Source organism: Lissotriton helveticus, chromosome 4_1, assembly GCF_964261635.1.
Source record: "Lissotriton helveticus chromosome 4_1, aLisHel1.1, whole genome shotgun sequence".
NCBI lineage: Eukaryota > Metazoa > Chordata > Amphibia > Caudata > Salamandridae > Lissotriton > Lissotriton helveticus.
Window position 1 is genome coordinate 2,045,221,514 of NC_136063.1, and position 25,137 is coordinate 2,045,246,650.

Here is a 25,137-nt window from a genome sequence, read left to right on the forward strand (position 1 = left end):
TAGAACCAAATGCCGCCTGATCTTACGATGCAGACCTCAGAAGTGCTATTTCGCAGGAAACTCAAAACATGGTTCTTTAGGTCATCCCAGGTAGACTTGTGTTAAGATGACTTCGGATAGGGGCCCACATTACAGAGGAAGAGACTCTGTTGGAGTAACCAGGCGCTTAATAAGCTTTTAAACTAATCTAATCATATCCGATCAGGGATGTAAATGGCTTATGAACGATTAAAACACCTTTAGTAATCACAGCTCTATGGTAGTGATTAGTAAAATAATTTTTTTTTAAATGCTGTTATTTTTAATTGTCTGTATTGCACCTTCAAATAATAAGGAAAACGTCAGACGGGTGCCTCAAATATCTCAACCACTATAAAGCTTGTTTTCGTTATGTTTGCCTAGGTACATGAATATGAAATGAGTGACCATATAAAATGAGAAAAGGAGATATCCACAAAGCATAGCGCAGTCACACCGGTGTGAATTGTAAAAATCACGAAAACTATCAACGTGAGCGGATTCTTTTTACAACAGAGATACACCTTGGTGCAGCACGACTGCCTTAAAACCCTGTCTGAAGAAGGGTGTACAAGAAAACAATAATGCACAAAGTGCGTGGCTTAACAGGAGCAAGTGTGATATGCACCAAAACCAATCAGCAAAATGTACAGGTTTAAAAGCACTACTTTTGGTGAGACAAAAATAATTTTTGTAAAAATCTGAACGAGTTAAACACGAGAAAGAACTTGCAGGCTGAACAATTCATACTGTAAAGAGCAAAGTTATAATGACAGACTGATGGTCCTGCACTTCACATCAGTTTCCTAAATTTTAAAGTTCCCGCGCACAAAGACACTGGCACCAGCCATTACGTGATGCCACTGTGTTCCAGATCATAAGAGATGCGGCTGCAAATGTGGGCCCTCAAGGCAAATTAGTCCAAGATACTCTTGCAATTTGAAAAGTCTTTATTTCCAATAAATATTCTCCAAGTGTTAATACATTATGCTCAGCCAACGCGTTTTGTTCTCAAACGAGAACTTTATCAGGGCTTAAGTCAAAGCAAGCAACAGTTTGGAAAGGATAAGTTGAAGCGGTCCAGTGTAAGTGCTCTAGTTTGATAAGCTGGAAACACAAGGGAATTCCCAGGGCAAGGTGATGCCCGACAAGGAGATCTGTAGTGAAGACTCCAAGCGCCAGAGACCGTCGAGCGTGGAGTCTTCACTACAGATCTCCTTGTTGGGCATCACCTTGCCCTGGGAATTCCCTTGTGTTTCCAGCTTATCAAACTGGAGAACTTACATTGGACCCCTTCAACTTATCCTTTCCAAACTGTTGCTTGTTTTGACTTAAGCCCTGATGAAGTTCTCGGTTGAGAACGAAACGCATTGGCTGAGCACAATGCGTTATTAACACTTGGAGAATATTTATTGGAAATAAAGACTTTTCAAATTACAAGAGTATCTTGAACTTCCTTGCCTTGCGCACACACATTTGCAGCTGTGGCTGAACAATATATACTAACAGATGTTTTGTTAACAAGTCTTGTCTGTAATCCTACCACCAAGTGTAACATACTTTGCAACAACAGCATTCTTATGTAATACTAAAGACTTCCGAAAAAGGTAAACATGACGGTAGCATTTGAAAGCAAATCTTAAATCCTTCACTCTGCTCTACTTACTTAGTGAGCAAGAGCGCATTTACCGCCTGATTCATCAAGCTAAATTGCACTCGCAAAGGGCAAGATTCTCAGAATCTTGCCTTTTGCGAGTGCAATTTTTGCATTTGGGATTCATCATCCCAAATGCAAAATTCGCTATTTAAGAATTCGCACATTTGCGAAGAATTGAATTTAAGGAATCTCTATTTGAGATTCCTTAAATGCAATTCATGAAGCATTTTAAAATTGCGAAAATGCAATTTTGGGCCGCTATTTACCGAGAGGTCAGACCTCTCGGTAAATAGCAAAAACTTAGAAAAATGCTTTTAAAAGCATTTTTCTAAGTTGCATGTTGCACACACACATGTTCTTTGGACATGTGTGTGCGCAACACCTGGTTCAATTTGCATTTAAGGGGTGCTACAGGGTGTCCTTTGGACACCCCTGGCACCCTTTAAATCGCTATCTTATTTGCGAGTAGCAAATTGGTAATCGCAAATAAGGAATACTCCCCATTCATTCCTATGGGCCTTTTGGCCCATAGGAATGAATGGGGAGTTATTCCTTATTTGCGATTAGCAATTTGCTACTCGCAAATAAGGAATGTGTAGGAATCGCTATTTATTTAGCAATTCCTACATGAATACCGTTTTGCGAGTCCTTAATAGCGATTCACTATGAATCGCTATTAGGGGCTCGCAAAACGGCCCGTTGATGAATAAGGCTGTTAGTCGCCAACTTACTTCAGCACATTCTGACAGCACGCACGCATTTAATGCTTTCTACCAAAGACTTGAAGGTAAGTACTACAAAGACCAGTCTGCAAAAGGTTGCACGTGAGTGATACTTCGTTCCCAAAGACTTATTACAAAATGTCTATGGGCAGCGGACATTGATCACAAAGAGACGTGTCTCGTCACTCACGACGTCATCTTTACGGAAAAATACATAGGTGCACAGTTCCCAGAGGTCTCAAACGATTAAACAAAGGTACGTCAACATCACATTGGAAAACAAGTTACAAAGTAAGCTTTCAAGGCAATGGTACGTGTTGAGGAACTATAGAACCATGTTGTGTGCCAATAATGGGCGCATCCCCTAACTGAGAAACTGCCCTTAATAACCCCTTAGCAAATGTCATGGTTTTCTTGCCAGCAGCAACAAGGGTCTGATAACACTTGGGGGCACATGCTTCTTAAAAAAAAAAAATCCAGCATGCAAAGAAGGTAAAATAAGTCAGTCAGCACTGAACGTCTGTGACAGTCGCTGTATTTGTGCTCTGTACCTGATGTAATTGCTAGGGACTGTGTGGGTTAAGGACCCGGGTGTTACCATAACTGTTAAGGTTTCAGAAACTTTACCAATACCAGGTCAATATGCTGTGGACATTCTACTACCTCCAACTCCCACTCTGGTGAAGCAGCTGCCTGCAGTAAACACTGCCCCGGCAGTACATCTCGGTGCGCACCTTGCTGAAGATCTCCTTCTTTTCTTTCATCTTGTCCTGGCGCTCAGAGTCCTCGCCTCTGAGCTCCGACCGCCGGTCGCGCGGCTTAGTGTTCTCCTTGTCCTCCTTCATGGCCGCGCTGGTGAAGGGATGCCTTATCGACACCTAACCCGCTCTTAGGAACACACTACAGCGGAGCGCTGCTCTAACCAGTCACTGCTTCTGAGCAGCTAGCAACTGGCGGCCATCAACTTCAACAAAAACACGCGAGACGTCACTGTCCCACTAAGCAGCACATTACGCGCTGGGCCAGCCCGAAGGAACTGAACACCCAATACAAGAACCTTAGGTAAACGGGGCAGCCATCTTGTATTGTATATACTTCTTTTTCAGTCGAATGGTAGCGGTAGCGTCTGAAGAAATAATGAATCGCCAGTCAAATAATTCCCGATAAACTTATTTTTCTTTGTGTCAATTAATAATCCTTGAATAAAAATGTTGCGTGTTGTTTTAAAAATATTGTCATTGAGAATTTAAAGCTAACCAATTTAGCTCATTGTCAAATTAAAATAGATATGCTAACTACAACGCACACAACAGTCAGTAGTCCTGAACGGTATTTCGCATGTTAATTCAACAACGCCACTACAAAACTTTCTCCACACACAACAGAACGTATTATTAGGATCATTAGCGGCGGTATTGTGAAGCCAGACGTCAGAGTACAACCACCACCTACGCATACACCGCCCAAGGTACAGTCATGATACTCGAATTTCTACGCGCCATCTGGACTACAACAAAGAGTCATGAGATTTACAATTTGTAGATACTAACCCCGTATTTCGACCAGCATTTACAATCTATTTCAATTTTTCCCTCAGAAGAAGTTAATATTACCGTTAGTCCGCATCTACCGATATGATTATTATTTTTCTAATATACTTTAAATTATACTCATATAGTACACTTGTGAATACAAGTTCAAACTAATTTCTTACCACCTTTGGCAAACATTCAGCAGAGCACTTATTCAATTTCCGTTCAAATGTGTTTTATAATAGGTTCCCACGCATTTTAAACATGGCCGCCCTCTTCAATTCGGTAATTTCCCTCATTCTGTCGTCCTTGTAGAGCTTGTCTGCGTTCTGGGAAATATCGCGAGTTTTCTTGTGACTGTGACCCGGTGGTGTATTGGAACTGTAGGGTGACCCTGGGCAGCAGATTGGTGCAGTCCACTGTTCTCATATTAAGAATACCCTTTTCTGCTACCTCATGTGGTACGAGATCCTCCCGGGGCTGGCCGTCATGACTGGTTGTCTGATGGTGCCGGGTCTGACCACCATCTGGATTCACCGCTTTACCAACGGGGGCAAGGTGAGTGCATGGAGAATATAGGGTCTGGTGTTAGTGGTCATGACTGGAGTGGCAGAGTCACCTAACTATTTATTTAATATGATTATATATAGCGTGAACATTTCCCGAAGGTGTCAGAGCGCTTTACAAAAGAACCAGTTGCGTTACATAAAGACTTTGGATTACATGAGTTACATAAGAGATACAAACAGAAAAAAATAGCAAATGTACAAGTTGTAAAGTCACTCAAGGAAGAGATACAAACAGAAAAAATTGCAAATGTACAAGTTATAAACTCTAAAATCACATACAAATGGTAGTAAGTACAAAGGTCTACTACATATACTAGTGGTTAGAATTGTATATATATATATATATATATATATATATATATCCCACAACTTGGCTCAGTTTGGTTGACCCCTGGCGCCTCTGTTACCGGAGCATGTTCCTCGGCAGAGCCCCGCCGAATTCAATCTCGGTCGGAGGGGTTCAGGGAAAGGTTAGTGTAGGGATAAACAACTGGATTTAAATGTCTCCTGTTTAATAATACAGGATGTCACATTTGGTCCGCCTCGTTCCACATTGGAAACATTGTTTTTCTTGAGGGGAGGGTGGCCTACGTGGTCCAGTAATGGCTCAAAACGAGTCTCGGGAGGGTGGATCCTCCGCGATGTATGTAGTCCCTGGGTGCTCTGCCAAGTCGCAGTCACTGAGTGACTGCGAATGTATTTATTGTTAGTCCTGATGATGATCCCACATTTGAGCCATTACTGGACCACGTAGGCCACCCTCCCCTCAAGAAAAACAATTTTTCCAATGTGGAACGAGGCGGACCAAATGTGACATCCTGTATTATTAAACAGGAGACATTTAAATCCAGTTGTTTATCCCTACACTAACCTTTCCCTGAACCCCTCCGACCCACATGGGCGGTTGTGTGTTAAAATGTATATACCAGGCAAGCAAATGTATTTATTGTTAGTCCTGATGATGATCCCACATTATTGAGCATACGCGATCGAAAAGGTCGACTTGTTTGAAGTGTTTTCACAGCCCAACTACTATGTTTGATTTATGCTGTGTCTAGCACTTGTTTGGCATTACTTACAACCTCTACTGAATTACAAGTGGCCAATTATGCTCCTTCTTGCCTAAAAATTCCCCTTCCCTGTTTGTTCCCAAACAAGGTACAGGATTGTGCCTTTTTCTTATTCCGCTATTTTTTCCATTGTAAGAAAATAAAATACCCTGTCCGGCTGGACAGTGGCCAATATAGCTCCCACTGTGGACTATGTTTTATTTGAAAATTTGAATCTACATATTCTTGGGGACCATTGTTGTTTGAAAATTCCAATATATTTCATTGCACATGGGCACTCAATCACATAAACAACGTATTCAGTTTTACAGTTTATCAGTTGTTTGATAATCCAAGTTTTTTTGTTAGGCAATGTTACTTCTTTTTTGTTCACCGCAATCTGACATGCTTTGCACTGTTGACATTTTTTGAAACCTTTCGTTTTCAGCCATTGGATGCCCTTTTTAGGTCTCGCCTGTCAATGCGCATGCGCATTGAGCAGAGCGAGACTATAGGGCTTTAAACAAAGTTTACCTAACTGCGGCGATTTGGTGCTGTGCCCGTGGCTTTTAGGTCAATGCGCTTGCGCATTGACCTAAAATGCGCGTGCACATCACCAAATCGCCGTCTGTTCCCTCAGCCGCATTCCTCCGACACCTTTTGAAGTGAAGCTTAGCTTCACTTCAAAGGCCCCGGCTTCTTCACACCCACATGCCGCTCTCCCCGCTCCGCCCCCTCCCCTGCCCGCCGTGTGCATTTCTCCTCCACCCCCTCCCCACAGCAATGCCCCCTCCGTCTTGTTTCCTTTCATTTCCAGTCTAGTTGGTCCCGGTCTCTTGCCTGACCTGCAGTCGCCGTCCCTTGGCTGTGCTTCATTGCTGAATCTGGGATCCTGATTGAGTGTGCTGGATAATTGGTTGGACTGCCCTGTGTCTGGTTGGTCCCGATCTCTTGCCTGCCCTGGTGACAGAAAGTTCCTTATTGCTGAGTGCCACTGCGTCTCTTGTTTACAGAGCTTTGCTCTCCTACTATCACTGTCCTCTGTGTTTTGCGGATCGGTGACACACTCTGTCTTCCTTTTCCAGAGCTATACGCTCCTACCTATCATTATTCTCAGCATGTTATGGATCGGTGACACGCACACGTCTGTTTTAATTTTTCCATACGGCAGTATTAACTACAAAAACCTTCATTGCTGCAGGCTCACAGTGCTTTGTGTCTTTACTTATCGGTGACACACACACCATTTCCTGCATTTTTTTCCCTTAATTTTGTAAAGTGACACTCACACGGGCAAGCACTCTGTGTGATACTCGCTCGTGACACACACACCAGAATATATTATTATTATGCAGCAAGGTTAACAACTGTTGTATAAGGTACTCTGTGTTTTGCGGATCGGTGACACACTCGGTCTTCCTTTTCCAGAGCTATACGCTCCTACCTATCATTATTCTCAGCATGTTATGGATCGGTGACACGCACACGTCTGTTTTAATTTTTCCATACGGCAGTATTAACTACAAAAACCTTCATTGCTGCAGGCTCACAGTGCTTTGTGTCTTTACTTATCGGTGACACACACACCATTTCCTGCATTTTTTTCCCTTAATTTTGTAAAGTGACACTCACACGGGCAAGCACTCTGTGTGATACTCGCTCGTGACACACACACCAGAATGTATTATTATTATGCAGCAAGGTTAACAACTGTTGTATAAGGTACTCTGTGTTTTGCGGATCGGTGACACACTCTGTCTTCCTTTTCCAGAGCTATACGCTCCTACCTATCATTATTCTCAGCATGTTATGGATCGGTGACACGCACACGTCTGTTTTAATTTTTCCATACGGCAGTATTAACTACAAAAACCTTCATTGCTGCAGGCTCACAGTGCTTTGTGTCTTTACTTATCGGTGACACACACACCATTTCCTGCATTTTTTTCCCTTAATTTTGTAAAGTGGCACTCACACGGGCAAGCACTCTGTGTGATACTCGCTCGTGACACACACACCAGAATATATTATTATTATGCAGCAAGGTTAACAACTGTTGTATAAGGTATATTAATTCCATGCCACGTTAAAAAAAAACATATTAGTATTAGTGTTTTTGGAATAAACTCTTTATTTTTGTGCTCTTCAGCAATTAAAAAAAAAAAATCTACACAATGCCCACCACAGGCTGCGTCCAGTCGCAGAGGTCGTTGCCAGTTAGCAAAGGACTTCCTGATCAGTGATTGTCAGCAAAGCCCAAAGCTATAATGCAGGGCCCTGGATGCTTTTTGAAATGGGATTTCTCCGTCGTCAAGATGCGCATTGTCTGCTTCAGCCACCTTACACCTGCTGCCAGGGTGGTGTACTGGAGCTCGAAGCCATCTCCTCTGCGTTCGGCCCGTTCTGATTACCTCTGAGTCCTCCACATCACCTGTTCTTTCACTTTCGCTTTCTCGTTATATGCCCATATACATCTCCCATCACACTCACCCTCACTCACCCTCACTCACCCTCACTCACCCTCACTCACCCTCACTCACCCTCGCTCACCCTCACCCTCACTCACCCTCACTCACCCTCACCCACCCTCACCCACCCTCACCCACCCTCACCCTCACTCACCCTCAACCCCTCACCCTCACTCACCCTCACCCTCACTCACCCTCACCCTCACTCACTCTCAACCCCTCACCCTCACTCACCCTCACCCTCACTCACCCTCACCCTCACTCACCCTCACCCTCACTCACCCTCACTCACCCTCACCCACCCTCACTCACCCTCACCCTCACCCTCACTCACCCTCACCCTCACTCACCCTCACTCACCCTCAACCCCTCACCCTCACCCACCCTCACTCACCCTCAACCCCTCACCCTCACTCACCCTCAACCCCTCACCCTCACTCACCCTCAACCCCCACTCACCCTCAACCCCTCACTCACCCTCAACCCCTCACTCACCCTCACTCTCACTCACCCTCAACCCCTCACCCTCACTCACCCTCACTCACCCTCAACCCCTCACCCTCACTCACCCTCAACCCCTCACCCTCACTCACCCTCACCCTCACCCTCAACCCCTCACCCTCACTCACCCTCAACCCCTCACCCTCACTCACCCCCTCAACCCCTCACCCTCACCCTCACTCACCCTCAACCCCTCACTCACCCTCAACCCCTCACCCTCACTAACCCTCACAACACATATTGTGTTACAATAGGTGTCACATTTGCGAAAGATAAAACTATTGCCATTGTAAATAACAAAGCTATTAATTTCGCTATTTTCAAAACACATAAATAAAAAATGTGTCCTTTACAATACCAATAGCTCAAACTTTCCTAATGCGAGACCTATTGCATTGCTGTGCTTCTCTCCCCTGCTGCACTCTCCTGCTCTCTAGAGATGTGGCCTAACGACCAGAGCTGCCATCTAAGTGACGTAAATACAAAACATGTTGCATTCCAAATGCTATAGGTCTCACATTCGCGAAAGTTATAACTATTGGCATTGAAAATGACAAAGCCATCAATTTAGCAATTTTAAAAACCAACAAATAAATAAAATATGTCATTTACAAGACCAATAACTACAACTTTTCTAATGCGAGACCTATTGCATTTCCAATGCTTGTTCTTTATCTCTGGGTTTTGATGGTGACTATGCACCAGCTTGTCCCTCAGACTCGTAGCTCGTCTGAATGTCACCTCCGGATGCTTCCCCATTATTTTCCCAACAGTTTCATCTAGGTGTAGAATTTTCCAATTTTTCCTTATAATGTTGACAATTTGTTTCGATTCTCTTGAGTGGTCCATAATTAGTCTTACTTTCTGATTTTCTAAAGGCAATGCATCCTTCTTTTTTGGTTTCGTTTGCAAGATGTCCTCCCTTTTTGTCTCATTCACTCTTGTCCAGCCTTTGATGATGGTTCTTTTTTTATACCCCCGTCGAGCGAATCTTTTGGCCATCTCGCAACTACTCGTTGTCCAATCTTCTTCTTGTGAGCATATGCGACGTAGCCTTAGGAATTCTCCGTATGGTATGTTATTTTTTACTGATGTCTGGTGGAAGCTTTCCGCATGAAGGGTGGCATTTGTTGAAGTTTCTTTTCTATATAGTGTGGTCTCCACTTTGTTATTATGAATGTATATTTTGGTATCCAAGAAGGTTACTTGATCACGACTGATGGTGTATGTGAATCTTAGATCAGTATCCGTGGAGTTCAATATCTTAAAATAGTCTTCAAATTCCTCTGCTGATCCATCCCACACTATCAAGAGATCATCAATGTATCTCAGCCATTTTGCTATTTTGTTCACATGATGATCATTATCCGGATGCCAGGCCACTGTTGCTCCCACCATCCCATCGTGAGACATGCAAATGCTGGACTAAAGGAGAAGCCCATTGCACAGCCCTTGACTTGCTGATAAATTTCTTCCCCGAAGAGGAAGATGTTTTGAGTAAGACATAATTCAATCATGTCCAGAAGCATCTGGTTGTGTCTGTTAAATTGAATATTCCTTTCCTTTAGAAAAAATGCGCATGCTCTTCTACCAATGCTGTGATCTATATTTGAATACAAAGCAATTACATCCATCGTAATTAACATGTAGCTGGGTGGCCACGAGAGGTCTTGCAGGTTTTTCAATAGGTCACTTGTGTCTCGCAGATATGAGCTCAGATTTAGTACAAAAGGCATGAGAAAATAGTCAATATAGTTCACCACTGGTTCCATAAGCGAACCCTTCGCCGATACAATTGGCCTCCCTGGTGGTTTTAGTGGGTTCTTGTGTACCTTCGGTAAGAAGTAGATAGTCGCAGTTACAGGGTGCTTGGTTGTTAAGAATTTACATTCATCAATATCAATCAGATTTTCACTGTGCCAATCCGTAATTTTTTTGTCCAAGTTTGTTTTGAAGATTTGGGTAGGGTTTTGCTCCAATTTCCTATAATATTGTTTATTTCTTAACTGAGAATGGGCTTCAATTATATAGTCTTTTTTATCCAAAATAACAATATTTCCACCCTTGTCGGCCATTTTTATTGCATGAGGTTTTTTAGAGCTGTTCTTTCTTCCATTTTCAAGTTGTCACAATATTTTTTGCCTTTGATTTTATAAATGTCCTGAATTACTGCCTCTTGAAAAAGGTCGATTTTGTTCCCTTGTGGTAATTGTGGATAGAACTTGGACAGAGGTTTTTTTCCACTGAGATCCATAAATGTCTGTTACACTGATGCAGATAAAATAATGTATTAAGTATCAAGGTGTAAGAAATTAATAACGGTTTCAGCAACCCTGGCGGTGTGTATAATCTATGAAACTACATCACCCATAATTCCTAAAGTTTGACAGGAAGTTTTGTTAGAACCATGTGACTTTGCACAGCAATGCCTAATAGGTAGTTGGTGGAGTGAGTGATTATTGACCGTGATCAAGCCGTCAGTTGGCGGCAAAACGCGTTGGTAACTTACAGCAAGAACTATGGTGCAATAAAGAAATTTGGAAAGTAAGGATCCTGTCGAGTGCGTGTTCATTGCCTGCAAGGGATTTTTGGAGATATATATATATATATATATATATATATATATATATATATATATATATATATATATATTTTTTTTTTATTCCAAAAGCTCTGATTTTTCAGCGACGCACTCCACTGCAGGTAATTCATTTAGTTCATGCTTTTGAAGGTCGCTACTCCTCCGTTCTTGCTGCCTTTCGCCGACGCGTTTCAAAGCTGTTCGCTTTTTCTTCTGGGCGTGATGATCAATGCGGAGTCACTTCCCCACGTGTATTCAATCCCTTAAATGCTTTGTAGTAGTATCAGTGCATGTTGGGATTCATAGTTGCTTAGTAGCCTCTTAGTGAAAAACGGGGAAAGTTAAAAACATTATTTGTTACCGACAGTGGGTCCCGCATTTCGTCATCATTGCTGTATAAGGATTTGACAGGGACTTTTAATTCACTGTATTAAAGGCTCTCAAGTGAGCCCCGGATGGAAGTGCTTCCTTTCATTGAAGCTACCTGCTGTGCCATGAACATTGAGAAAGTTCCTGTTCATATGACCCTCTCTCCTTCGGCTTCTTCCTCATTAACTAGGCGGTGCGCTCACTACGACCGATGCTGCCGTTTTATTTGTTTATTCCAAAAGCTCTGATTTTTCAGCGACGCACTCCACTGCAGGTAAATCATTTAGTTCATGCTTTTGGAGATCGCTACTCTTCCGTTCTTGCTGCCTTTCGCCGACTCGTTTCAAAGCTGTTCGCTTTTTCTTCTGGGCGTGATGATCAATGCGGAGTCACTTCCCCACGTGTATTCAATCCCTTAAATGCTTTGTAGCAGTATCAGTGCATGTTGGGATTCGTAGTTGCTTAGTAGCCTCTTAGTGAAAAACGGGGAAAGTTAAAAACGGCAGCATCGGTCGTAGTGAGCGCACCGCCTTAGTAAATGTTAGATCACTGGTCAAAAATCATCAGGAGATACATGACCTCATCACGGATGAGTCTCCCGATTTATTTTTCTTAACAGAAACCTGGCTACAGGATACGGATTCATCTATCCTGAACCTGGCCTTCCCCCCGGAATATTCCATCTTCACACTCAATCGTGCTACCAGGGGTGGAGGTATTGCGATGGCCGTTAAGTCGTGTTATCTGTGCGATTGGAAAGTCGTAACACTTCCAGGATTTGAGAGCGCCCTCTTTAAAGTTTCGTTTAGCCATCATTTCACCTTTTCTGGCATTTTGATTTATCGCCCTCCTGGCTGTGATTCTGCCTTTAGGGCAGCTCTCCCTGACTTAATGACTTAATTAGCACTTTGGCACTAGGATGTGCGAATTTCAGCATTCTCGGAGACCTCAATCTCCACTTTGACTGCCCGACCTCCCCCACTATCAGTAGTATTCTGGCCGACTTAGAGGCCTTGCAATTTACCCAGCTGGTCACATCTCCCACGCACATTGGAGGGCATATCCTTGACCCTTTTATCACCAACTTAGCGGGGGCTAGGGCTTTATGCCCTACTCAGATCGCCTGGACAGACCATATGTTGGTGAAAATGCTCTGCCCCACTCTTGAGCATCCTTTTAAACCTCAGGACAGAACAGTACTCAGGCGACACTGGAATAAACTGAGACTGGAGGATTTCTACCTTCTGCTGGAAGAGGCTCCGTTGGGCCCCATAACCGATGCGGAACATGGATATGATCGCTTCTGTGAGTGGATTACACACGCCCTCGACTTATTGATCCCCATGGTTTGGTCTAAGTGTCGCACAAAAGAACCCAGCCCTTGGTATGACAGTTCTCTAGCGCTTCTGAAAAAAGCCTGTAGACAGGCGGAGAGGGAGTGGCGGAAATCGTTTGACCCTAGAAAAAAGGCATGCTACTTCGCCAAAATCAAAATCTACCACAGGGCAGTGTGTAGAACACAAGCAGCCTTTTATGCCCAAGTTTTCCAAAATAGCTCCAATCCGTCAAAACTCATTTTTAAGGTGCTAAAGGACTTGATGGCTAAAAGGGCAACGGCGGCGGAAATTTGTTCGGACTCCCACTGCGAGGACCTGGCCTCCTTTTTTCTCGCAAGTTCAAGCCATTTATCGAACCTTCCCAAATGGTACTCACATCTCGGAGCCGGTCAGCTGTAGTCTGGGTGGATGTGAGTCTCTTACTACCCTGCCCTTTCTATCAATTGAGGCCTTCAACACTTTGAGCCTTAAAATTAAATCAGGATCCCCTGTAGATCCGCTGAAACCGGCTCAGTTCAGGATTATGTCCCCGTTATGCCGTACTCTGATGCTCTCTCTGATCAATTTGTCTCTATCTTCAGGTGTAGTTCCCAGTAGGTGGAAACAGGCTGTAGTTACACCTATTTTGAAGAAGGCTACCCATGACCACCTCAAACCCGAGAACTACCGCCCTATTTCCCTGCTTCCTTGGGCTGCGAAAGTAGCCGAGGCCCATGTGAACGGAATTCTTTCTGACCATCTTACTAGGGCTAACATCCTCGATCCCACCCAGAATGGTTTCCGTGCGGGTCATAGCACGGAGACGGCCCTACTCTCTATGGTCGAACATCTGCGTTCTGTGCTTGATGCGGGTCGGACGGCGGCACTATTGCTATTAGATCTTAGTGCCGCGTTCAACACGATCTCGCACAGGATTTTGCTTCAGCGCCTGGAAGAAGTAGGTGTCACGGGCTCCGCGCTCTGCTGGTTTCGTTCCTTTCTTGCCGAACAGTCTTTTAAGGTTGTGATCCCGCCCGGCCAGTCTAAATCATATCCGTTGGAACTAGGTGTCCCGCAGGACTCTTCGTTGAGCCCCACTCTATTCAACCTTTACGTGAGGCCGCTGGCTGCGGTCGTCAAGCAGTGGGGCTTGACGATGGTCTCATATGCAGACGACACGCAGCTGGCGGTCACGTTGAGTGGGGACTCTGACATGGAGGCTCCTAGGTTCCGTGACGGACTACGGGCAGTGGCCAACTGGATGAATTCCAACTGTCTCCAGTTAAACGCCAAAAAGACCGAGGTCATGGTGGTCGGCAAGCAGGCGGAATTATGGGGTGACTTGTGGTGGCCTCCTGAACTGGGTGTGACCCCTACTCCAGCATTGGAGATAAAAAATCTAGGGGTTTGGCTGGACCCGACCCTTAGTTACATCTGCCACACTAAGAAGGTGGCGGCTACCTGCTACGGCATTATCCGAGGTCTAAGACCTATTCTGAAATTTTTCGATGCGCCCACCAGGCAGCTAGTGGTTCAGGCGTCAGTGTTGTCCCGGCTAGATTATGCTAGCTCGCTTCTGGTGGGGATTAATCAGTCGGAAGTCATCCGGCTGCAGCGAGTTCAAAATGCTGCAGCCAGAGTGGTGATTGGCCTGCCAAGGCAGTGCTCTGTTTCAAACACGCTGCGCTCTCTCCACTGGCTTCCTGTGAACCAGAGGATAAAATTCAAGGTACTTTGCCTTGCTTTTAAAATCCTCAAGGGTTCATCTCCCCAAATTTTGGAGAATCTCCTGGTGCCATATGTACCCTCGCGAACCCTTAGATCTCTGGGCCAAAATCTGGCAGTTGTCCCGCGTTTTAGGTTGAGCAGAGTTGGTGGTCGCTCTTTTCGGGTGCTGGCGGCAAAGTTGTGGAACTCTCTCCCCCCTCACACCCGGGTTCTTGAAGACCTCTTTCTGTTCAGACGCGCCATCAAGACCATTCTATTTGTTTAGACTATGCCTCTCTGCTTTACTGTGGTTCAATTTTTCTGGCATTTTTAATGAGTTGTGTTTTGTGTACCTTGCAATGCGCCGGGACGCCCCTTTGCTGGGGCAGCTGAGCGCGGTATAAGTGTAGATAACATAACATAACATAACATGAGGAAGAAGCCGAAGGAGAGAGGGTCATATGAACAGGAACTTTCTCAATGTTCATGGCACAGCAGGTAGCTTCAATGAAAGGAAGCACTTCCATCCGGGGCTCACTGGAGAGCCTTTAATACAGTGAATTAAAAGTCCCTGTCTAATCCTTATACAGCAATGATGACGAAATGCGGGACCCACTGTGGGTAACAAATAATGTTTTCAACTTTCCCCGTTTTTCAATAAGAGGCTACTAAGCAACTACGAATCCCAACATGCACTGATACTGCTACAAAGCATTTAAGGGATTGAATACACGTGGGGAAGTGACTCCGCATTGATCATCACGCCCAGAAGAAAAAGCGAACAGCTTTGAAACGCGTCGGCGAAAGGCAGCAAGAACGGAGGAGTAGCGACCTTCAAAAGCATGAACTAAATGAATTACCTGCAGTAGAGGGCGTCACTGAAAAATCAGAGCTTTTGGAATAATAAAAAAAAAAAAAATATATATATATATATATATATATATATATATATATTCACTGAAAAAACCATAGGTTATAGACCATATATTGTTAGGATTTAGCATTTAAATAATCCTTATTTTACTCACATCAAACCATTGAAATTCCATATATAGTTAGTTGCACTAACTATATATCGCGCACCCGCAATCCACTGCTGATGATGTCACATATTACATCATTCATGACATGGTCAGTGACATCACTGATGACATCACTGATGACATCTCAAATTACATCACTGATGACAACATCCAGTGACTGTATGTTTCTGTAAAGTTAAAATGTGTCTTACATATTGAAGAATGAGTGGAAGTATAAGTGTCTGGACAAAGGATTTAGTAGGTGCATGACTGAATGTATGAGTGAGTGATTAAATGTGTCTCACTGAGTGCATGGGTTAGTGACTAAACTGTCTTAATTTGTGCATCATTATGTCTGTTGTTCTGTAAACTGCTGCATGTGTTGATCAGTAGCTATATGATTAACTATATGGGTTACTGATTGATTGTCCAAGTATTTGTATGGGAGACTGAGTGTGTGTGTGTGTGGCTGGCTGGGAGGTGTGTGACTCTGTGCAGATCAATGTGTACTTGTATCAATGATTGTATAAGAAGGTAAGTATGTGTTAGTATATGTTTGAAAATGTAAGGTGCTCTATGTTTAACTGTATAGACAAGAAGATGGAAGTGTCATTGATTCTTTACAGGACTGACTAGGTGTGTGAGTAACTCCATGGATGAGTGGCAGACTGTGAGTGTCTGTATAGGTGTATGAGTGCATATGATAGTGTTGTAAAGATGAGTGATTGTATGTATGAATGATTGTATGGGTGAATGAGTGAAGGTGTGTGTAGACGTAGGAATCAGTGAGTGCGTATGTAGTAACTAGTATTGGTGTGTCAATGGTTTCAAAAATTATACTCTGTATTTAACACTGGGTGAAACAGAGGTTATATTAAAATGTGAGGAGATGCATTGTATTGTCACATGAATGATATCATCAGTGATGTGGTCATTGATGTCAAATGAGATGTCATCAGTGATGTCATCAGTGATGTCACTGACCATGTCATGAATGATGTAATATGTGACATCATCAGCAGTGGATTGCGGGTGCGCGATATATAGTTAGTGCAACTAACTATATATGGAATTTCAATGGTTTTGTGTGAGTAAAATAAGGTTTTTTAAATGCTAATTCCTAACGATATATGGTCTATAACCTATGGTTTTTTCAGTGAATTTTCAAGGTTTTGTAAATGCTAATTCCTAACTATATATGGTCTATAACCTATGGTTTTTTCAGTGAATTTTCAAGGTTTTGTAAATGCTAATTCCTAACTATATATGGTCTATAACCTATGGTTTTTTCAGTGAATTTCAATGGTTTTTTAATAGCAAATATCATAAGCTGTCGAATGTCAAGTACGTGGTAAGTAAAAACATTTTCGTGTTTATGCACACTGATCTGCTTTGAATGCTGCCCCCCCCCCTCATTTCTATTAGGAGTACTCTCTCTTTGCAGATAGTGAAGGGTAGTTAACCCAGGCCTTTGCCCCCGTTCTAATCCGTCGTGCCTGCTTCTCTCTCCATTTGATTGATTGTTCTCTTTGGTTCATTCTCTATTTACAAACAAGCACAGAGTCGCAATACTCTGTTTAGTCTTTGCAGATATCGAAAAATCGTGTAAAAAAACAAAAGGAATCGAGCAAAATCAGTAGGCCACTAATGGGATCTCTTTTTGACCTCGCTAAAATAGAAACATTAGGAACAACCTGTTGAAAATAGCAATGTGTATGTACGTAAGCGGCGTTCATTTGTGTTCACAGTACCCCTTGTTGATTGTTTCAATCGAGCATTGAATTGTTCGAAGTTGGTTCTCTTAAGGATCTTCTCTGCCTGCAAACGTCTCTCTCCCTTTGCAGATAGTGAAGGGTAGGTAACGCAAACCTTTAACACGTCGTGCCTATTTCGTTCCTCATTGATTGATTGTTTGCCCGAACATTGACTGTTTGGGAATTGGTTCTTTTTGGAGGTATTCCCTGTTTGCAAATAAACGTAGGAAAATCTTTGCAAGTAGTGAAAGGGTACGTAATGCGGACCTTTCTCCCCCGTTGTAATCTGTCATGCCTATCTACTCCCCACTGATTGATGCACCTGTTTCACCCGGACCATTTACTAGAGATAGGTCATCTGGCCCGACCAGAGAGCACCCCTAGTGAAAAGGACATATGCAATAATAACGAAGTGATCACTGTATCCTGTTAACAGAAACTTTAGCATGAAACAACCTGGAAAGAAAAGAATAGGAAAACGAAAATCAGTAGGCCACTGATGAACTTTTTATTAAATAACAAACAAAGAAACGATAACAATACGTAATGATAAAACCTATTATTGTCCTAGAAACAAGAAACGTTAGAAGTAAGCCCGTAATAAGAAACCTGAAAACATCGCCCCTCACTGCCCCAAAACGTGCCTGTCCCACCGCCTGCCACGGCCAAATAACGGCAAACTGGGAAAGATACAAGTCAGCAGACATCCGCCCCATTCTAGAAACTTCCAAAGTGCAACAGGTTTTCGGCTACGCCCAGCAAGAAGCAACACATATAAGGCGGGTCCTGCTGCCAACCGTCGGCCAGGAGATCATCACGTAGGGTGTAGCCGGAGGAGAGGCCGAGGCCAGCGGGACCCGGCCAGGGGGATTGACAACACTGGAGAGTTTTACGGGGGGGAATGTCCGTGTCCTCGACCCTCCCCTCTCTCTCCCAGTCCGGCCGCGGTGGCCCTTGAGAGTTGCAGGTTGTCCCCCCACACTCTCTCCCGGTCCGGCCACCAACGGCCGGGGGCTGGGGCCGACGGGATCCGGCTGCAGCCGATGAGCCAAGGAACCCGTTCATGGGGCCAGAGCAAAGGGCGCCCGGCCGCCAACCGCCGGAAGCCCGGCCCGAAGACGGACGGGAAATTTCTTCTTTCTTCTATAATTGCTGCAACAACCCGGGGGGGGGGGGGGGATGTCTTGCACATGCCTCCGACCCCCCCCCCCCCCCCCTCTCGTCCTCATCGCCTGGTCCGGCCATAACAAATGTCAAGCGAGACGCCGTGGGGTGCACTGGGAGGGAGAGACGGTGCGAACAGGCCTCTCCCGCCTCCCCAGGTGGAGGCTTCCCAGCTGCACCCTCAGCGCTCCAGGCGCCCGGAAAAGGGTTCTTCCACTGTGGCGATGCTGCAACGTCTCGCCCGGCAGGGTGGAGCCCGTCCGCTCATTTGACCCCGCGATCGCCAGTAGCTACCGAACTCTCAAAATGGCGGTCGACCTGGCAAGAGCGGGCCCAGCATAAAGAAATGGCCCGGTCACTGGTTGACTCCACCACCGTAGTCCTCCACGACCTTGAAGATTCTAGAGGAGCCGCGGGAGTCCCCGACCCCCGCAGACACCCCCGATGGGGAATGACTGCCATGATCGCCCGTGGAGTGACAAAACTGTAGCCGCGGGACGTCGGCGCTCCCATGCTGGCGCCAGCCTCAGTTTGAATGACTAGAATCCTGCAGACCTCAGTTCCGGTGAAAGCAGTGTGACCCGGTAGGAAAAATTGTTGCACCCCCTCCCCTTTTTGACAGATGGTTCAAACCACCGATCCTTTCCTTTGCCCTTTTAACGGAACTTTGGACTTCCCCCCCCCTCCCCCCCCCCCCCCGCGGTGCCCCACGCCGTTATTTGCTGGGCGGCAACTTACTAGACATCACCTTCGTGACATCCAGATTTCAGCGCGTTCTGCTGCCTTGGAACTATTCGCACAACAGACCGCTACTGACAACCCACCCCCCGGGACGCCCCACGCCGGATACCCAAATCAGTTCGGCACCCAGGCAACATCTTCTGAATTTTCATAATTTGAAAGAACTAGTAACATGTCCTCATCAGGAATTTCCTCATGAAAAGTCTGCAATGATGATTCTTGTAACTCTATGGTCTCCAAACATTCGATAAATTCGCCATCAAGAGATTGATCAAAAAAATCATTCAAGTCATCTCCTCCTTGTGAGAATATTTCATTATTGGTGCTGTCAATTTTAATAAATGTAGTGGATAATTCAAAAGAAATTGCCACGGTCTCTTCGTTGTTTAAATGTTTTTACTGTTTTTGTTTTGTTGTATATATTTATAAGTTATTAAAGTTTTATAATCCTACTACTTTGTTGGATTGCTATATATTTTTAATGTGACACATAATTGTAAAAACTTTGATGTACAAAGAGTCATCCCTGGAATCTTCCGCTTCAGGCTCGGTCCCCTCCCCAATCACAATACAGGATGGTTTTCAGATAGTAGGAACACGTGTGGTGTGACGGATCTCATCGGGTGTGGGCCTTGATCTACTATAACTCCTTTGAAGAGGGGTGATTCTTTACAGCTGGGGCCATAAACTACATCTGCAGGGCTAGCTGATAGCCCGGACAATCGGACACAGAGGAAGAGGAGTGTCAGAGGGTGCGGTAGTGAATAGGGCGAAAGGGAGGTGTCGGGCGGGCACAGAGTGTGATTCTCAGGGAAGAGCAGCGCAGATGGGCGGAGGTTTATTGCCCATGCATAAGACAGAGAGCGGGGGTGACCAGTGCCTGGGGAAGATGCTTGCGAGGGTGGGGAGCCATGCTACTAATCGACAGCGTGCAGAGAGTGGGTCTGGTCAAGGCATCTAAAATGGCTGCCGTGCACGACAAAAGTGTGGCATTTCAAAAAAGGCAAGATGGCGCAGACAATGTTTTTCAACACTTCCTCATTTCCTTCGAATCGAACGTTAACAGACGTTGGTGCATATTACCAAAGTTAAGCGATATTTATCGCTAACGATGCTTAGCAACGAATTTTTTACCGCTAAGCATCGTCAGAAATTATCGAAGATAAACCTTGCTATTATCAAGGTTTATCGCAAATGCGATAAAAAACGGCCGCAATGCATGAATATCGCTAAAAAGTCAGCGATATTCATGCATTACCGAGCTAATGCTCTTAGCCATGTTATCCACCTCCCATTGGATAACATGGCTAAGAACTGCTCAGGGCAGGTGTTAGTTTTTGGAGATATTCGCGCTTAGCGCGAATATCTCCAAAAGTTGGTAATAGGAGATAGATATCTTGCATGTTGTAATGCAAGTTATTGTGGTATATGGAACTCATACCATAATCTCTCAGGAAAGCAGAAACTGATCCTTTTGGGACCGCCTGAGAAGGCCTAGGGGGTGAGGGGTACTCTACTTTGCCCCCTTTTCACGTTCCGAACTATTTTATTTTACTCTCTTCTGTAATTACACAAAATGGCAGCGATAAGATGCATCAGAGACAGACAGTGAGAGAAAGGAGGCCGGAGATGAAGAAGAGATGTCAAATACACATTGGAGATAATATAGTGGGAGAAGGGAAGTAAATATGAGTAAACTTACCATGTAACATAAAAATGTTGCACTCTATACTATAAGTCTCATTTTATACTACAATCACTTCGCTACAACCTCATAAATTAAAAATAAAAATGAATAATGTCTCAAACAATTTTTGATTTCTAAATATAAATTTATTCTTCTGAATTTTCAAAATTTGAAAGAACTAGTAACATGTCCTCATCAGGAATTTCCTCTTCAATCATCTCATGTGGAATCTCCTCATGAAAAGTCTGCAATGATGATTCTTGTAACTCTATGGTCTCCAAACATTCGATAAATTCGCCATCAAGAGATTGATCAAAAGAAATCATTCAAGTCATATCCTCCTTGTGAGAATATTTCATTATTGGTGCTGTCAATTTCAATAAATGTAGTGGATAATTCAAAAGAAATTGCCACGGTCTCTTCATTGTGAGCCATTTTATTTTGAAATTGCTTGCTGTAAATTGCAGAAAAAAATAATCACTTTCATTTATCGTTTTTAGTAATACATAATATAAAACTAACTTTATCAAGTATTTAGTATAACAGAAGGACTGTAAATAAATAACAGAAAACATTTTTCAAATTATCTTCAAGTGTACAACATAGTTCCCCTTACAAATTAACAACTCACCTTTTTAAAAGTAGGAGAAGTGTTAGTACTGTGTAAATCAAACACCAGAAATTGACCACCAAAAATTCCTCACAAATGTACCTCAGACAGTAGTATCACAAAATGGCTGTGGTTTCCTCTCATTTTAGATATATACATAACCAATTAACTTTCATCACACACAAATACAAAACCAAAGTAACATTTTAATTGGTTCTAAATTTCAACACTTTCAAATGTGTTTTCCCCATGCAATTTTCCATAGGACATTGAGATATGTCTACAGCCTGAATGGCTGAACGGAATTACACCAAACTTGGCAAAATGGTACATCAAACCTAAGAGGTCAGGGAGGATCTACTATGCCCCCTTATGGTCATTTGCCCCTTCGCTTTGGCCTCCTCTTGTCTCTCGATCCTACCGAGAGACAAGATGGTGGCCGCTACGGACTGTTTGGAATGTTTACAGACGCCGGAGAACCAATCAGCTTCGCAAAGCTCCGTAACGCGAAAAGTACGCGAAGCGGAGCGCTGTTACAGATATATATCTTTTTTTGAACGTTAATTTCTCAAAATCCACCGGAGCACATATATTGAGACCTAGCAAAGGCACATCGGGCTACCAGTCCCTACAATTTTGCCAAGTTTCGTGCAAATCCATTCAGCCGTTCGGGCTAAAAGTGAGGCCAACCGCCCTATGGAAAACTCAATGTTAAAAACACGTTTTGGGACCCCCCTTTTTTCTCGGCCCCCCCTTGACGAACCCCCCCAAATTTCCAGGGGCTGCTCAGAAACAAAGGTTCCATTTTCCTGAAAATTTCAGCCAATTCCGTCCACAAACGCCAAAGTTATTAGACATAGAATTTTCAAAAATCCCATAGAGAAAAAATCCTAACTATATATACCTACTGGCGACCGCCAGTAGGTAATATATATATATATATATATATATATATATATATATATATATATATATATATATAATTATATCACGACGTAGTTTTGGCAAAACCAAGCCACATTCACGGCGGGCAAACACGGCAGGGATGCCACTCCCCAAATCTTCCAACATAACCCAGTTATTGAAGAAATAATTCACTGGTGCCGCGGCCACATTTTTTCAACGGTATTTATTTAGGCTTTCGGGCAAACCCGACGCGTTTCGCAGTTAACCTCACTGCTTTATCAAGGGTGATTAGTTAAAGTGCAACTCACATATTTAAAGGTGCAGGGTTCAAATTACGTCAATTTCATAAACATGGTAAAAATACTTTCGTTTTTTTTTACTTCCATGCAATTCGACAAACTTTCAAAATTATAACAGTCTTAGAGATTAAACATAATAAATTTCTGAGTTGCCCATAATAAATTGAAAACCATTAGTGTCCACAACAATTCACAGTCATCATGCCCAAGTGGGCTGATCTTATTCCATCTATTGATATCTAATTAAAGACATAATAAATAATAACACCTTGGTAACACATTTCATAATTATATCCTTTGGGCACAAAAATATAGTCTTTCTGTGATCTTGCTCTAGTGAGCATATACTCCCATTTTCTTGGCAATCATCTTTGGAAGTTTCGTCTTTTGTCTGCAATGGAACAAACGAAGAACTATCTTTAAAAACTGTTTGAACCCTGTAGTGTCCAAAAGAAACACAAAACTAAAACTTTAAAAATCTAAAAAGATATACAGTAAGAAAAAGGGGTGAGGATACAGAAAAATACTTCATCTCAGGTGTATAGAAATTTCATCATCAAAATTCAAACCATACGGGATCACGGTGTTGTATTTTATGATCACCTTAGGCTCAAACTTTCTTAATTCTAGTGTGCGGTTCCCTCCTCTCTCTCTCAAGGGTATTGTGTCAAGCACACAGAATTTGAGCAAGCTTTGGTTTTGGTTGTGTTTTTCAAAAAAGTGTCGAGCAACCGGGTATTGCTTATCATGTTTGGCAATAGCACGCAGATGTTCCAAGATGCGTAATTTTGCTTTTTTAATGGTGCTGCCTATATAAAATAAATCACATGGGCACCTCAAGGCATAAACTGCAAACTCTGTGTCACAGGATAAATGTTTCATTATTTTAAAGGCAGGTAAATCTCTATTCAATCTCACCGTTTTACAATTCTGACTATAACGACAAGCTTAAAAAAAAAAATATATAAAATAAAATATATATATATATATATATATATATATATATATATATATACACAAATAGTAAATTCACTCAGGATTACACTTTAACAGCGATTAGGCTTGGACAATTATATATTACATATTTACAGAGTCATAGTCCAGTCATGGTGTAGAGAACTTCCGTGGAGGCAAAAACATTTTTTAAAAAAAGTTTGAGAAAGTAAGTCAGAACATTCTGGAGGTGGTCAAGAAAGGTGCGAATGGTCAATCTGGTGAAAAAGGGTGCTGACCTGTGGCAAGAATCTGTAAGATGGTGAACGAGAACAAAGACCCCCAAAACAAGATGTGTACCATGTACACATAACATTTACAGGGCTGCAGACTGTTGGACTTGTAGTGTCTTGCAAAATAGAAATGATGGAGTCCTTTTGGCTCCAGATGGACTCTGTAGAACTGTGAGGTAAGTGTTAGAGCGGAATGCATTGAAGGCTGGTTTAGAAAGTTGAGTTTGCAGGTACATGCAGATGAATGAGGATGTGTATTACCAAGCTCTGTATGTGACATTAGCCCTTTGTGGGTACCCAACGTGGGGAGGACGCTACAGGAGGCACAAGGGAATCAGATAATGGACATAACCATTGGTGAAAGGTATTTAGGAAGAGGCATACTTTGTTCTTAATCTTCCAAGCGTCATGTAGAATAACTGCAGCACATACATACCTTTTTAATACTCCATTAATGGTCAGTAGTTTGGGTAAAAGTTTATGATACATGACAAAAGTAGAATTTGAACACCGCACAATACTGTCAGTGGTTCCCAAACTTCTTAGAACCACAACCTACTTTTTAGAACGACAAACTTTCACAACCCACCTCTCTATAATGGACATAAGGACATTTAATTTTTGGATGTAACAAGAGTTGCCACCTTTCCAAGAGTAAAATTCCGCCCATTTGTAGCTTTAAGAGTCTGCAAAGGCCGGCACATGTTTATTTGAATTATTAGTCAGCGATTGTTTACCAGCTGTAGAACACATTTAAGTGTTTTCTGTTTGTATTTGTATTTTGAAGTATGTAAATATAAGGACTAAAAATACTGACTTTTAGGTGATTTTTCCTATTTTTGTACTGGCCGGGCGTTAAAATACCACTGGTGCCAGTAGAAAACTGCCCAGAAGCCCATCCTAAAAATAACTAAAGCATCATGTGGTAGTGCATTGTCATTTACAGACTGCACATTTTCCATTGAAATGGCCACTAACTTTGCACATACATTCAGCTTTACTGCTAAAAGCATATAGTATACAACACTCAAATAATAATGTGTGGCACTGGGGGGTTCTATGAATATTTATTATTTGTGCATCTCCAACTAAAATGGCTTTGTATTTTGAGTCTATTAAACTCTCTGTTTCTAGCACACCTAAGAATAAACAAAAAAAATGTACTTATGCATACAGTTAATTTCCAGGCATTGCAATTTGTTGCAAACAACAGAGACATCCTAAGATTGTCATACAATT

The 25,137-nt window shown here is 43.0% G+C and overlaps 2 protein-coding genes across 3 annotated transcripts in view; one reads left to right on the forward strand and one right to left on the reverse strand.

Annotated features, from left to right (window-relative positions):
• The window catches only part of UPF3B (UPF3B regulator of nonsense mediated mRNA decay), a 233,505-nt gene extending 230,111 nt beyond the window's left edge, over positions 1-3,394 (reverse strand). Inside the window, exon 1 of one of the 2 annotated variants that reach the window (XM_078688708.1) lies at positions 3,132-3,394. In XM_078688708.1, coding sequence (XP_078544834.1) covers positions 3,132-3,242 — 111 coding nt within the window. In that variant the 5' untranslated portion in view covers positions 3,243-3,394. The remainder of the gene's footprint in view (positions 1-3,131) is intronic. The other variant, XM_078688709.1, reaches the window with a different exon arrangement.
• Positions 3,395-4,270: 876 nt separating this feature from the next.
• Positions 4,271-25,137, forward strand: part of NDUFA1 (NADH:ubiquinone oxidoreductase subunit A1) — a 133,922-nt gene continuing 113,055 nt past the window's right edge. The window contains exon 1 of the mRNA XM_078685969.1: positions 4,271-4,487. Coding sequence (XP_078542095.1) covers positions 4,386-4,487 — 102 coding nt within the window. The 5' untranslated portion in view covers positions 4,271-4,385. The remainder of the gene's footprint in view (positions 4,488-25,137) is intronic.